This window comes from Lepidothrix coronata, unplaced genomic scaffold, assembly GCF_001604755.1.
Source record: "Lepidothrix coronata isolate B3197 unplaced genomic scaffold, Lepidothrix_coronata-1.0 Scaffold10, whole genome shotgun sequence".
NCBI classification, from domain to species: Eukaryota; Metazoa; Chordata; class Aves; order Passeriformes; family Pipridae; genus Lepidothrix; species Lepidothrix coronata.
Genome location: NW_016690190.1, coordinates 7,797,447 through 7,813,712, shown reverse-complemented (window position 1 = coordinate 7,813,712; position 16,266 = coordinate 7,797,447). Strand labels below are relative to the sequence as shown.

General features: G+C 42.8%; 1 protein-coding gene across 1 annotated transcript in view; it reads right to left on the bottom strand.

Moving 5' to 3' along the window:
• CACNA1C (calcium voltage-gated channel subunit alpha1 C) overlaps window positions 1-14,442 on the bottom strand; it is a 439,532-nt gene extending 425,090 nt beyond the window's left edge. The window contains exon 1 of the mRNA XM_017804609.1: window positions 13,915-14,442. Coding sequence (XP_017660098.1) covers window positions 13,915-13,963 — 49 coding nt within the window. The 5' untranslated portion in view covers window positions 13,964-14,442. The remainder of the gene's footprint in view (window positions 1-13,914) is intronic.
• Window positions 14,443-16,266: the final 1,824 nt, after the last annotated feature.

Sequence of the window (16,266 nt, the reverse complement as noted above, 5' to 3'; positions counted from 1 at the left end):
TTGATCAGAGAAGTAGCATTACAAAAACAGCTACTTTTTTAAAGTAAATTACTCCCACTTAAATCTATACATTTCCTGAAACATTCTCCTGTCTCAAGTTTTGAGTCATTGTATCATTACCAGGCACAGGCAGTAAATGAGCATTCAAAAGCAAATGGTGAGACCATGACGGAAAACATCATAGACAACCCTATGCAAAATTACAGAATAGCTTTCCATAGAGGCAAAGCATATGTTTGATTTCTACAGAAAGATTAAACTGCAAGCCACCAATGGGAAATACTACATTTAAATGTTGTTGCTTCATTTAAAAAAATCCCCTCGCTTCCTATTTTCGAAATTCAGCTTTCAAAACTGAGTCCACAAAGTTCAATTATTTCCTCAGCACCTCATGAGAAGGGCAAGCGTCGCTTTGAGCTGATCTGCCCCATCACAGATGACAATCCCTGTGAGCAAAATTACTCACTGCTGCTCTTCAGGAAGCTGGAATAGGTGCTTCACATATCCCAGCTGCCATAGCCCAGCCTTTCTCCCAGGGCACAGTAGGTGTTTGTTCACTGTGGAGCTCATGCAAAGGGCAGCATGAGAGAGTCAAGGCTGCAAATTCTGGGAATAGAGGCTCTGAAGAGATATCGGGATGATGCATAAAGACTTTGTATCCTTGCTTGTGGCAGAGAGAGGAAGAAATTTTGAAAAGATACATGTTCTTCAAGATAATATAGTAGTATAAAGATATAAAGAAAGTGTGTGTGCCACCCCTTATTTACGGTGACAAAAATTTGCTCTGCCAAGACAAGTTAACCTTTTCTTCTGATGTCACCAGAATGGAGTACCACTGTATTCCTCCTCTGCCTGCATCCCAGAGGGACAAGGGCTCTCCCTCTGGTTGAAATCACAGACCCAGCACACTCTGGGCTCTGGCAGGCAGAAGCTCATCTGCCAATATGTCCAAAGTCAAACAAAGTTGCCAAGCTAGCGAGACCAAATGAATTTTGCACCTCAGTTTACCTTCTCTTTGAGACCCTGCTAGTATATAAGTTTGCAATGACTCAAAAATGACATGATCAAAATCAGGCATGGTGTATCTGTTCACCCCGAAGCACAACACACACAAATCAAAGAATTACTGCAGAGAACCCTCTAACTATTAATCTTTCCTTGTGAATGTGGTACATTCCAGCCAGCTCAGCTACCCACACTGGCTAATGAGGAGGAGAAGACTGAACTGATGAGAGCACAGTTCCTCTGATGTTGTGTCTTCTGGCACAATTGCCATCCCTCTCTGACACTGCCTGGAAAGTCCCACCTCCATCCTGAAGCTACCTGTTTTGTATTCACGAAATTTCCCACTCCTAAGCACAGTCTTGGGAATAATTAATTTTTTTGACCCTAGACAGAAACAATGATATTCCTCAACAAGCAGCTTCTGTGCATTTCCAACAGGGATTTTTCCCAAGTTATTGTTTTTCTTACCATGCTTTTCTTGGCCAATTTCTTTTATTTAACAGCATCCGTTGAGGCAGGAGGCACGCCTTTAATGTATTTGCATTCATACAGGTCACCTGAGAGACAGGTGACTTACTAAAGCCTAATATAGGCATATAACTCCTTTCTTGACACTATGCTTCTGTTGCTGACAACCAAAATTAAAAATCAACACACAGGCATAAGGTGGAATTTATTCCATTAGTTTTAGCGATCTAAAAATCTGACATTTAGTCTAACTTTGTCATCAAAGCTTTAGCTATATAGTCAAGGCAGAGTTAAGTAGCTCCAAAAAAAGCAGCCTACTCCACTATTTTGATATCTATAATGTTCTGTGGCCATGGTTGCCTTCCTCTCCACTGACTACACACCAGCTCTAAATAATTAGCTCCAACTAGACAATTTAAACACCTACAGTGAGGTAAAACAAAATCTACACCAAATGATTAGTTTTACTATATGAAGAATGACAATCTGAAAACACAGACCATTTCTCTCTTATTTCATACTATTCTATTTCTTTCCAAATCTTTCATAACACAGCCAGATCCTTCCAATCACAGTCACTTATTCATTCTGGTCCACTAAGCAAATTATACTTCTGCCTATATATATTCACAACTGTGTAGGCACAGTGCAACTGCAGACATCTCAGAGACATTCTAATGGTTCCTGAGAGTAAGACAATTTTTTCCAGCTATTTGAAAACAAAAATAAAAATGCCTCATGATACAGACAGTGGGAAGATGGCAGATAAAAATCAGAAATGTCTGTGTATCCAGGCTGCTATTCGAGCCCTGAGGGTGCCTACTGATAGGTATGTGAAGAACTGGGAGGAAGAGAGAGGTCTAACTCCTCTTATCCATTAGCACCAAGTACACTGTGTGCACACCACATACTACCACGTGCAGTCCCCAGAGACAGACCAGGTAAGAGTTCCCTTTTCTATGCATTTCCCACTGGATCATGGCAATATCTACATACAAGAAAAACATTATCTCTGCAATTCACATCCAGGAGTGAAACCACACGCATCCTGATCATAACCTATCTGGTTCAAAATTCATACCAAAATCTCAGCATTGACTCCCCATAATCCTGTCTGATCACTTGTTTCCAGTTACCCAAAATACTGGCCTCCTTCCATGACCATTACATTCCCCAGCTATAAAACTGATGACCACCAGGGAAAGATTGCACTTACAAAGAAGAGAATCCTCTTTACTTATTAATATGCAGCACTCATTACTGAAGTTAAGACTACTAAGAATAATTGGTATTAGGGCTGCAGGCAGATGACTCAGCCCTGGCCTGGGTGACTGAACAGGACATGGAAAACTACTGGATATGACATGAGAAACTACCAGACATGATATGGCAAGAAGCTGACAAGAGTTACAGGTGGCGTTGGGAGGGATGGCCAGATCCCCACACGGTTAAGAGGGAGTTGAATCAGAGATGAATGAACTTCACAGTCAGTTAAAAGAAGCACTGAAGTACTGTTGGGGAATATCAGAAGGCCAACAGCACCCAGGTATCTCTGTCAGTAGTGCCAAATAAGGCCAGGATTGCTGAGGACCGGTATCAGGAACACCAAATTTGGATATGGATGTAGAAGAGCTGGGACAATGGGGAAAAACGTAAGTAGGGGCTGGTTGTCTATTCTGGAGAAGACTAGAGAAAGAAAGGAGGCCCAAAGGCAGATGAAAGGGGAGTCAGCAGAACTGAAAAGGGATAATGCAAATCATGGGACAATATGTACAGGAGTACCCGCTGGGAGCCCTGCCTTCAATCACCACAGCTGGACCAGGACAAAAAAACAACCTGTTGTTCTGATTGTATCATAAGAGTCAAACCTGCTTGTGTGGTCAGCAAGGACTTGTGCACTCAGGAGGACCAGAGCAGGAGTTGCTCTCCTTGATTTCCACCCAGACACATGCATTGAACATCCCAGTATTGCTGTGCCTGCTACAGGCTTGATGAGATCGGTAACTACACACCATTTCATAACATGGATCTTGCTAAAATTAAATGCTATATTAAATCCTTTGCCTGTACCTCCTAGAGTAATATCTTCACATAAGCACACACGACATAGTTGATGAAGAAGGAGAAAATTAATTTTCCAAGACTATTGACCTGGCATGTTGTGAAGAGCAACAGAGTTTTTAACACTGGAAGATGTTTGTACTACAGGGATCATGACCACATAAATATATAAGAAGATAAGCAAATAACTACAGAGAAAACAATTTTTTCCTCAATCTTCCAAAAGGAAAGAAAAATAGCCTTTATAGAGGTATGACAGATTTTCTGGACTTCTACATCCTAACACAAAAATAAATTAAAATACAGCTTGATGCTCTAAATATCCATACTCCAGTCTTTACATTAATCTCCAAACAGCACTGGGCAATCTGTCAGGTCTCTGTTCAGTAGCTGCAGAATCAGGTTTAGATACTTTCTATTGCTGTTATTAGAACAACTAGCTACATGAACTAGAGGTTTAAATCCTAAGATGACAAGTGGGGCTTTCCATCTTCTGCAGTAATTCTATCTTTAAATAGTATTTTAAAATAATATTTCAACACTGACATAGGGAGACGAGTAATAAAATCCACCAATATATTAAGCCATCTGGATGAGCTTACATCAAATTCCTTTTGAAGTATCAAACACCACTGATATGTGCCATAAGAATAAATTTCCTTCCCTCTGATATTTGTAGATTTGACTCCACGCAGGAACTTCCCCATCCATATTTCTCATAAATAATGAATCCTCTGGCCCTACAGCACACATGCCAACACCCTTAGCAACATCCAGTCAGACCTAGCTCTGTACTCTGTGCACTAATGTTCTTCACCTTAAAGCACAGCAAACAGAATCTCAAAAATGCATACCCCAAAATAAAAGTAAAAAAGTGTTCCGGTGAAATAAGAGCAAAATCAAGGCAAAGCAAGATAACAGCAACGTTCTCAATAAGAATGCTAAGCGCTGGAAAAATAGATAAAGAACTGCTGACCCATATGTGCTTATTTAAATGCAAGCTTTGCCTTTAAACAGCAGGATGGATGTTCCAGTCAAATGCATATCTATTGACAGAAATACTCTAAAAGCTGTGTAAATCACATTGCAAATTAAAAGCACTTAAGAAGATGTCTAAGCATAATGCTTCATAGAAAGTAACAGAAGTTGCATTATCAGCATTAAAAACTTCCTGCAGTGTTTGGTTGAATTATGCATATCTTAAGATGTGATCCTTTTTTAAGCACTTCACATCTGACCATGTGCTACGACACTTTCCCAGAGATGCTGCCAGGCACCTGTAAAGCCCCATGCTCAATTTTTCTCAAGTTTGATACCTGATTTTTTAAAAAATTTTATTTTAAAACACTTTAGTTGCTTTTAAGAACTGCCAGTAGCAAGTCCCTCTAGTTATTTTTGACCGATTTCCTGGCATGCATAACAGCTTTTATCACTGTGTGCAGATCAGGACACAATTTTTCATCTCTTATGATCTTCCTTGACACCCTTTGCCTTAAAGCAGATAAAAGCCTTGAAGCCATGCTCATGTTAATCTTTCACTCTCTGCTTTTATTTCTGACTTTTGCCATAATGGCTGAAATGACAAGTGATACTCCATTCCAGTCACCGTTGTGCGACTGCATTTGTTTTCAAATCCAAAACTGAAATTAAATTATTAACTCTCTTTGTCATAATGTAAAGCCAAAACCAAAATTAAGAATTTGCTTTTCAACATACTCCCCTCATGAATTCCCCTGTTTTTGATTTAAGCAGTAAACTTCATCACATTAAACAAGTAGCAAATAATTCTTACACAGAACTGTAGATAAATGTTTCTGAGAACTCAGCAGCATGTACTGCTAAGTGCAGGACCACCCCATCCCAAACACCAGCTAACAAACACTTCACCCTCCCAGAATTTGTGCAGCTGTGCCAAAGCCAGTGAGAATCTGCCAGACAACATATTATTGTTCTATCACTCAAGCCATTCACTGATTTAGGAATTCAACTCCAACACTGCCTGCACCAAACCTGACGCCTGCAAATCTCAGGTTTTTCATTTAAAATTTTCACATAGGTGAAAACGATGTAAAACTTTCATGTAATCCACACCTAGATGCTGCTCCTGAATACAGGTCATACCGAAGTTCCATTAAACCCACAATTAAACCTGATCACTCTCAATTTTCACCCCATAAATGCATTTTACTTCTCTCTAAAGACACCAATTCGAATTTAAATTACACTCGAAAACACTCTATGCATCTATACAACTTATAATAGGCAATAATAATAGGCAATATACAATTTATAATAGCAGTAATAGGCAATTTAAGTATCATATGGGAATTTCAGCGCTCAGGTGAAGCTTTCCTCCCTACACATAAGTCTATTTGTTCACTACTCCAGAGAGTAATGAATACTATGGATTTCCTCTGTTTTCTTAATGGCCCTTGGGCTTATCTGACTTCATTTGCTGACTTTGCTGTCAACTGACTTGCTGTCAATATGCTAAATTCATCCCAAGGAAACCAGACCCCTTTGTAGTTAACTAAATCCAAATTCCTAATATTTACATATCGGATCTGCATGGAAAACATTCTTTTGGGAACTATATGGAAGTTACAAGGTAGGAAAAACAGCAAAGTCTGGCATTACAGTCCTAATTTTCAGCTTCCTGGCATTTGTCAATCTGTATCAGGCTTAAGGTTCAACATCAATCCACTATGCAGTGCACTTAAGTGCAATGATTCATTTTCCCTCTGTCTTCGACAAACACAGATTTTAATTCCTGAATTCACCTGGATTACATTTGCTTCTCACACAGTTCATTGCAGTGTTTCTGTAGCTAAAACTCAGGAACTCTACTACTAACAGCTTTATCACACACGTTTCAATTTCAGAATTACTATTTTTGCTAATAATACACGAAGCAGAGTATAGCTGCTACCTAACAGAGCTGAACTGACTTGCAAGCAAAGAGACACAAGTATTCTCTTTGTATAGGTAAAAGACTACTTCATATTAGAAAAATATTTGATGTATCAATAATACATATTAAATTTTAAAAAACACATATCACATTTATAAAATGAGGACTCTTAAAAGGTCTTACATCTAGCCATCCATATTGGAGAATGGAAGCCTTTTTTTCTCCTTTGGAATAAAGAATCTGAAATCTGATCAGTAACATGAATTCGTTCCTACAATGCCTTTAGGAAGAAATGTTGAGTTAATTACTCAATTACAGCATATTTACTTTGTAATTATAATGTCATGTTCAGTCATATTTAATTGTTTTTTCCAAAACACCCAAAGGCAACCATACACATAGTGGGCTGAAAACCTGAAAAATTTCAGATAAACAACAATACCATTTAGAGAAGCATATTTTAAACATATGACAGAGTATCCTTTAAGGTTAGATGGATATCAGACGACATTTTCCTTAAAACAATTAACTCCAGATTTATGTGCAAAATGCAAAAAGAGTTCCTGTGGAATTAGCCAGATTTTTACTGGGTCTGGTTTGAAAACCAATAAATTTCCAGTCACCCTTAAAAATGACTTTATTTTAATATTCTGTCTTCTATCAAAGAAGCAAATTTTCCCTCCCTCCTAAATGTGCTACGTTTGTTGGTGTGCAGTCGATGAATCTCGTGGATTTCTTTTATTTCTTTCCAGCTGCCAGGTTAAATAATCCTTTTTTTTCTTTTAATCCCCATAGACAGGGCTTTAGCTGGTACTCTGCTAACTCCTCCCAGCTGTTGAAGGACATTCAACTGGCTGGTGTTTTTTGACGGATTCTGAATGTTTTGGCAGCCATTGAGATTTAGAATTTAATATCTGAGACTGGGAAAAACATAGACACGTCCAAAAAAAAAAAAAAAAAAAAAAGGAAAATCGCAGAAGTCCTCTACAAATACATAGTCTTAGCATTCCTAGATAAGTTTTTAACATCCTAGAGAATATCCAATAACAGTTTTGCTGATATATTTTAGTCTGTAAGGAAAAAGGAATCTAAATCAAAGTTGGGATCCCAATCCTGTTTGGATTCAAGCCCTACAGTTATCACTTCCCCAGTGATTTTATGCGTGGGTATATGAAAGAAACTAGACCCAGCTAAGTGGTTATAAATTACAGCAGGATTCATCTATCAACCAGACATGTTAACATGTGTTGGAACGCTAAAGTGAACCACTCACTGATTTTTACCACTTTTTGGGAAAGATGCCTGGGAAGGGGACATACAGAGCAGACCACCTTCAAAGCCATCATCAGTCGGTTCTCCTCAATTTAATCTCTTGAGGATGAACTGTGCTAATAATCTCTCAGCTGTGGATCACAACAATTCAGCCTTGATATCTGGACAACTGCCAATTTGACCAAAGAAAGACAAAATGTGGTTCCATCAAATCTCCTGTCACTTTCTACAACACATGTATAAACCTTTTCTCTTTTTTTTCCCTCCCCCCACGCCCCTCATGGGCTGTCAAGTCCACCTATCCAAACCATACAATCTCTAATGTTTTATTTAGGTTTCTGGGAGAAACTCAGCAAGCCCTTTTGTTCTGGAAATCTCTATACAGAGTACAGAGATACCTGTGACTCTTCCAGCTGGAAGAGACCTACCCTGAAACCATCTCAAGTTCTCAAAGAAGTTTATACTGCTTTTATGATTATATCCCATCCATAGAAACTGAGAGAAACTTTCAAGGACTCTTTCAGAAAAAGATTTATGTATACTAGCAACTACAGCCTGCTGTATTCCACAACAACCTTGCAAGAGCAACAGGTCCATTTGTGATCATACAACCTCACCACTGGTTATCAGAGCTTCAGCAGGACCACTCTGCCACCTAAAACCACACCTGCTCTCTGGCAGAAGAACCATTACTCTGCCCAGAAGTCTGACTGTGACTGCCTCTCTCAACAGAAAAAAAAAAAAAAAAAAAAGGCTGAGGGGAAAAAAAGAGTTTTCCATTGGCTAAAATGCACAGTGATGCTTTTACTCCAATAAAACAAACAAACAAACAAAGCCATTTTAGAGAATTTAACTTCCACTGGTAAAATTACAAGAAATGCCAGCTTAACTACCAAAAGTATTCTGTGGCAACCGACGTCTGAACCCTTAATATTGTTTTCTCTTTTTAAAATTGATGATGCTGAAATTCAGTAATAAACATTCTGATGAATACACTTGCTCTCAAATTCATATCATCCCCACTGTCTAAATAAAACCAGTGTTTCAGATTAACAAAAAATATATTGGGTTTGTCTACAGTCTTAAAAAAAAAAAAAAGACAGGCAATTGAACCATTTAATAACATTATGTTTTGTAAAGCATATATCTGCCACTGGAAAAAGCTTTGTTTGGTGTTGATCTGATTTGTTGTGTTCAATAATTCAAGAGAGACTTTTACTGCATGCAGTCACATCTGTTATGTTGGTTGATAGTCAATAAATTTAGAGAACACACTTGCTCAGAAGAGATCTTGTATTTGCTGTTCCTGAACTTGAATGACTCTGTTCCTTTAATTATTTCCCAGAAAGGGTTAAATAAGACACTTCCCAGGTCAAATTGCCACAAATGTCAATTCACACACACCCACCCCAAAAATAAATTTAAAAGTGACTGCCATTCAGATAAATCCTATTTTAAGCATGGACATAGAACCATTTTCCACAAAACTGAAAGAAAATAAGCCAAAACTAAGCATACACAGTAAAACCACAGTTCTACCACATGTTCCCTGAAGTGTTTTGAGGAAACAAAAAGATGAGGACAAATGATTCAAAGTAAATATCTTGGTAGGATAAATTAGTTCCACATGGCAACACTGTGTCACATCTGCTGCAGTGGATTACTCAGATGTAACCCCCAAAACATATTTGATCACAGAGTAGAGATGCAGGCAAGAGTGGATTCATAAAGGTGCCTTGGTTGCAGAGAGCACACCAGGTAAGTGTTCATGGTAGCAGTGCAAACTTCAGGTAGAACCAGTCAACAGGAACTCTGATGATGACCTAACTGGTCATCATCACTGGTTTCTGTGACTGTGACTGAAGATAATTTCAAAGATAATCTTTCAGAAGTATATACTTTAAATTCCAGGATATTTAAATACTCCTTGTAAGGATAGGAAATGCTTTGCTGAAGACTCTACTGTCACCTTTCACAAGTAAATGCAGTGCACTGTATTATGCACAGTGTTTAAGTACTGTTACTTAGCATTATATTATATATTTTTATATTACACTGCTATTTCTTATTATATTGCATTAAATGCTTTACAGTTACTGAAAGTTCCAAGTACTTTGAGGCAGAAGATAATACTTCATAAATACGAGGGTTTATTGTTAAATAGGGTGGGGGGATGGAATTAAAGTGCCACATTTTTAAACAGTGATTCAGACTCTTTTCTACAAAAATCTTGAAGATAAGCTGTTTCAGACCACTTAGAGTATTCTTTATGTCCCACGACTAATGCCCACTCTGACAGCAAAACAAGAGCACAAGAACAAATAGTCAAAAATGACAATTCAGTTTGCTAATCTGATCACTTTGTCACCATGGAAAGAGCATGGTTTCTCCTACACGTAAAAGCATTTCCCCCAAAAAATAACAGGAAATAAAACTGGCATTCTGAAAATAGACCAGAAAATTAAAGCAAACATCCAATAAATTCTAGTGCATATAGCCAATGGTTTTGTCTTGTAGCACAGCATGAGACAGATTTCAGTCCTTCAACTGAAATCAGCTGTGAAGTGTGCACAATCATCTCTATTTATACCTGCAAAGTTAAGGGGAATATTTGTGGGTTTGACCCTCACTTCAGGTCAGAAAATGCATTAGGGACTAGGCTTGTGACTTGACCCTCTCGCTATCAATAGGCTTCTGAGAAATAAAGGGTATACTAATTAGTTCTTAATTTAACAGATACAGAAGATACAAGGACTATGAAAGGAGTGTCTTACAGGGGAAGATTTCAAGAACAGTGTACGTGCAGGTTTGGAAAGGAGGTTGCAAGAAGACCTAATTATGGTTGACAAATACCTGAGGGGGTTCTTTTCTACAAGCAGCAGGTAGAAATCTGTTCAAAATATGCAATAAGGACAAAGCCCAAAGGCATTTTCTGAAATTGAAGGCAGGGTAGTTCAGACATGGTGTCAGAAATGGCTTTTCGCTCAGAGAATCATTACTACACGGAATAAATGACCTGACAGGGGCTCTTCAAGCCTAATGAATTTTATTCCGGGATAGACACTTATCTCTCAGTGCTACATCTGGCCTTTCCTCCTGAAGAGCAGGGTCTGGACGAGCATCCCGGGAAGTGTCTCTCCTGCCGAGCCCCTCCGAGCGCCGCCGGGCTCCGCGGCCCTGCAGTGCCACCTTCCGGGAGACGCAGCCCGGGACCCCCCCGCTCCCCCTCCCCACCTAATCCCCGGAACTGAAAAACACGGCAAAACCTGCTGCCTTGCTTTCATTTCCTGCCTGATCGCCAAATCTCCCCAGGACAGATCCCGCCGGACCCCAGCAGGGCCAGCAGCGAAACCTCACGAGGTGTTCGAGCAACGCTGGAAAGCCAAAGCGGCCACCCAGGGGCCAGGATGGCTCGTTCCGGTCCCTCCCCGGAGAGAGCTGCAACACGTGGGTTTGCAAACTGATTTTCCATTTTGTATTAGGAGAGCAAGTTTGCAAAGTATTATGAGGCAGCGCATTAAAGCTGCCCATCTAGGATTCCATCCGGTCCCACGTGTGCATTAGATGTGATGTAGTTACTTTTGAAAGCTTTTGCTGGTGCTTATCAGGTGGGTTTTCATCATTTTCTAGACAAACACGTGCTCTATGGTATTAATGAATAATTAATGGTTACAAAAAATACACTCCGTTGTGGGGCAAAAATGAAGATTGGAAAGTGTCTCAGCATCTACAAATAATACTGTTTACTCCCCCTTCACGCAATGGGAGACTGTCATGAAAACACAGTAGGCTTATGTTTTAACACCCAAAAAAAATTAGGAAATTCTTAGTTTAGGGTCGAAGATTTTCAGGGTACAAAGTTATGTTCAAAAGCGTAAAATGAGTGTGTTACAAACCTACCCAAATTAGCAGTTAAGAAGTCAACAAAGCACCTTCAAATGCAATTTCTCTTCCCCACAGCCCTCACAGTGTAACTAATGGCCTCTCTATGCTTTATTTATTTATTTTAAGTAAGCCCTATTACACCAGCTCCCCTACTGCCCAGATACCTGAGTGTAAGGGCTGTTCAGCAGGCTGATAAAGGGCTGACTGAGATCAGACCCGTGCCGAGAGCAACTGCTGGCAGAGGCCTAGTCATGTCACTCACGTTTCAAGAACAGACATCAAAATTGGTCTTGCATCACTAGTACCTGGAACATTTACCTTGCTGCCAGCAACCGAGAAAGACGCAAGACTTATCCAAATCAGTCTTCTCTCTTAGAAGCAAGGAGTAGACAAGGATCACACACCTCACTTCATCTTCCACTCCCTTTCTACCACTACCTCACAACTGGGAATCTGTGGTTGCTTTAATGGCTCCATTCCACGTTGTGATTGGTTTACTCCTGTCTCCTCACCACCAGGTTTTCTTGACTACTGATCAATTTAACCTTTCAGGTGCTGTTTGCACAAAATAAAAACAGATTGTAAATAAATGGCAGCCTGAGCACTATCAGGGAACAGAACTCTCTTCCACCTGGCTGATTTTCTGTTTGCTTTAGAAGTTGTTCTTTCACCTGGGAGTAATGACAATCTGCATCAAGAGACAGATGCAAAACTGTTCCTCCAATTATATAATCACTGCAGCTGATAAGGAGGGAGCTGGATTTAGGTTGCCATAGCGTTGGCATATTGCTATGGAGGCTGAGCTCTTCATCCACTTTATCAGCTCTGGACCAGGAAGAGCAGCCCAATTATGCCTGCTGAATGCATGTGCTGCGGACTCGCTCCCACTTGGAAGGAGCACTCTGGATCAGGGGCTGCTTCCTTTTCCCTCCCACCTCGTTTCGACAGAGTGGCTAGGGGTGGGGGTGCTGGGTGGTTTTATTCTTTTTAAGCTGTATTTAATCGGAAGGAGGGTGTTGTTATCTCCGAAACCCACTGCCCCTCCACCATTGAGGGCTGCCACAGCGCTAACGCCCCTCCCCAGCTGCACCCTCGGCCGCCCCTGCGAGGGATTCGGGGGTAGGGGCAGCGGGGGGGCTCACCCGGGGCACCCCCGCACCCCGAGCAGGTGTTCGGGCACGGCGGGCGGGGGCTCGTTTCCAGGCAGGCAAGTTGTCGCCGGCCGAGGGAGGGGCTGCCCTGAGGGCAAGGCCGGGGGCGAAGGGCGAGATGAGGAAGAAGTTGGCCGCCCTGGGGGCTTCTGCTGGGGAGGGGGAGGCAGCCCGGCACCCGCTCCCGGCGGAGCGCTGCTCCTCTCTCGCCGAGGGGAGGAAATGGCTCTGTCTGCTCTGCAACACCGACGTGTGTGTGCAGCCAGGGCTGGAGGGAAGGGAGAGGAGGGGGTGACACCATGCAGGTAATAGGATAAAAATAACTTCAGGAACGGCAGATCGGGGTTGGGCGGGGGGGGTGGGGGGAGTGAGGGCGGGGGAAGGCTTCTGGAGTTTGGACAAACAAAGTTTTACTACAGGGAATAGCGGGGGACGTTTGCTAATGCCGAGGAGCAGCAGCACGGGTTGGTATCCATGATGCGGGCGATCCTGAGAGGAGCTCGGCGAGAAATCAGTGCCCCAAGTAAAAACCAACTTTAATTTTAATACAGGCCCCCCCGATGTCCCTCGTTCTCTCAGTATGGGCGCGTGTATGGTGTATATGCGTGTAAACAGATAATTCTCCCTTCCCCTCCCCTTTCGTGTGAGAGATTAGAAATAGCGTAAGAGAAGGGAAGGGCTCCTCTCCCGGTGTCTTACGAAGCCGAACCCAGACGGGGGTTTGGAGGACCGGGACAACGTTAATTGGGAAAGATCCCTTAATTCCAGTCACACTGCGAGTTAATCTTCCTCTGACACGGAGGAGTGGGTTGCTCCGCGGCTCCCCTCAGCCTCCGGCCCCAGCGCGCAGCCCCTTTGCTGGGCGCCCCTCCTCACCCCTCCGCCTAAGAAGGCGACGACGGCGACTTAAAGCAACTTTTCTCTGCCCGGGGTTTCCTAACACCCGTTCCCTGAGGGGCTGGGGTGGTCTCTTCGCAGCACGCCCGGCCGAGGGGAGCTGTATGCTCCGAATGGAACCCGGTGTCAAAGGCTGTCCTCTGCCCCGGCCCCTCCGCCTGCCGCTGGCTGTGGCAGCGGCGGCTGAACTGAGCCGAGAGATAACGGACAAAGGGCAGGGTAGGGAATGGTTGCTAGGTCCTCGGAGGTAAATCTCAGGCTTACCTTGATGGTTTTCTTCTGGAATGTACATCCTCTTGTTTTCATTGACCATTTAAAACGAGTCCAGATTAATCCCTCCGAAAATCGGCTTGGTAAAATTCAAGGAAGAATGGAGCTGTAGAATTTCCCCTTTTATTATTACCTGATTCCCATTATTGCATCAAACACCAAAAACTGATCCTTTCCACTACTGCCTCCTTTAGTGAAATTGCAATGCATCCTCAGTACATCCGGGCCCCTTCCAAGAATTTAGCACAGCACCTCTGGCTGTTAAACCATAAAAAAGAACAGGAAGGGGGGAAACGAGAGAGAGGGGGGGGATAAAGGAAAAAAGCAAAAGCATCCAGGACAAACCTCTGAGGGCTAAATGTCTTTTTAAAAATCCACCAACTACAAGAGTAAGAGAAGGAGGAAGGCAAAAAAAAAAGAGAGATGTTCAAACGCTGCTGCTCCTCCTCTTCAAAGCCATTCTGAGCGCGTTGTGTTGGCAGGGAGCTGTTTCTGCAGAGGAAGAGAGCACAGTCCCAGCCCCTTACTCCCTCCCCTCCCTCAGCGCGCTCGCTCCCCGCTCTCTCCCTCTCGCCGACAGACAGACACACTGAACGCTTCCAGATGTTCCAGCTGCGGCGGCTGCACGCAGCCCCCCGCGCACGGCGTTGGGAGCCGCCGGACTTGATCTGAAAGTTTAACACGCTGCCTGCCTCCACTGCGCCTGCTGAAGCCTCGCTACAGACATGACGTCAAGGAGGCGAGCTGGAGCCGGCTGCCTGGAGCGGAGAAGTGGGGGGACAGGCGAGGGGAGCGGGGCCGGGCCGGGGGCGGCGGCCCGGGGGCAGGGGCGGCCCGGCCGGACAGCGGCACGGCCCCGGCGCAGCGCCCGCCGCCCGCCCGCGGCTCCCGGCGCCGCCGTCCGCCGGCCCCGCTTCGATCCGGTTTCTCAATATTGTGGGCTCTGCCCTGCGGTTCCACTACGGAATGCGAGTGTGAGCTGCATTTCAAGGAGGACAGAACCGTTCGCATCGTGTGCGAGCGCTGAGCGAGGCGGCAGAGCGGGCTGCGGCTGTGTTTGATCCGCTACGAGCAGGCAGACACACAGGCACGGTAAGGCAGGCAGAGATACCCGGGGATAAGTTGCACAGACGAGAGGATGCACAGATGTTTAAATAGATTAATCAAGCCAGGATTTGCAAAATCCTTGGTGGAAACACCAAAGCGCTCCGCTGGTATCCCACCACTTGCCTTAATTATGCCCGTCATTTGGCCCTCTACAATTGGAGCCTCCGCAGAGAGCAAAAATGACTCCTTTAAAACAAAATGCAAGCTGAATGCAGTACATGTTAAACCTCTCTGGACTCTCCGAGCTGCCATGTTAAACAAGAGATGCAGAGTTCTAAAACACCCCTCAGGAACCACTGCAGAAGCTGCCACAACCTGAAGAACTAATCCACTCTGACGTACACGGAGGTGAATGTCCGGAATACCGTGTCCTGTGTGCAAACCCCTGGCTGTAGATTCTCATGATAACCAAGTATCCATTTAATATCACATGCATGCAATACTATTTGTGGAACTTGAAACACAGTGGTTCTTTCCTTTCAAGTGGTTTTCCATTTCAACCAGAAAAAAAAAAAAAGAGTATTTAGAATTCGTAATACCCCTACAAAGGAATTACTTTCGAACAAACTTAGTGCCTTCTCTACAAATGGATTTCAGTGGGATGTATCAAATTTCCATCTCTTTTTGAGGCTTTCTCCCCACCACTTTAAATGAGCTATCTCTCAGCTGGAACTCATAATATAATAGAAAACACCACTACCTAACAGATCGAGGCAAAGAAACAAGAAAACAACACATCCACTTGGAACTACAGTTAAAAAAAACCTGGAAGAGATGTAAAGCACTTACCGAAAACTGGATGCAGCCAAAGCACTTGTCCTAAACAAAGGTCATTTTGGTTTCTAATACCCACTGATCATCACAACTTCTGCATTAGACGCTATTCAAAGGGTAATTAACCAACACCATATTGCCATTGACAGCATGTAGAGGCGCAGCTTTATTTCTGACTCAGGAGGAAGAGTTCCTCTGAGCAATTAAAATACTCCGTCCTCTATTGCCTAGTTTTTCTCTAATAATGTCACATGCACTTACCCCATTTAACTTACCAGATCAAGCAAGATCAGAGCTAGAGGTGGAATGGCAATATATTGGCTTTCATTTTCTACTCAAGTTGCCTTTTTCTTAAAGAAACCCAACTCTTCCCTTTGCCATGATAAGAAGTACCAAACAGAAAATCCTTCACTGCCTACATTTGTTGTGTAAATGTACATTTTATTTTTCTCCTTCTGACCACAA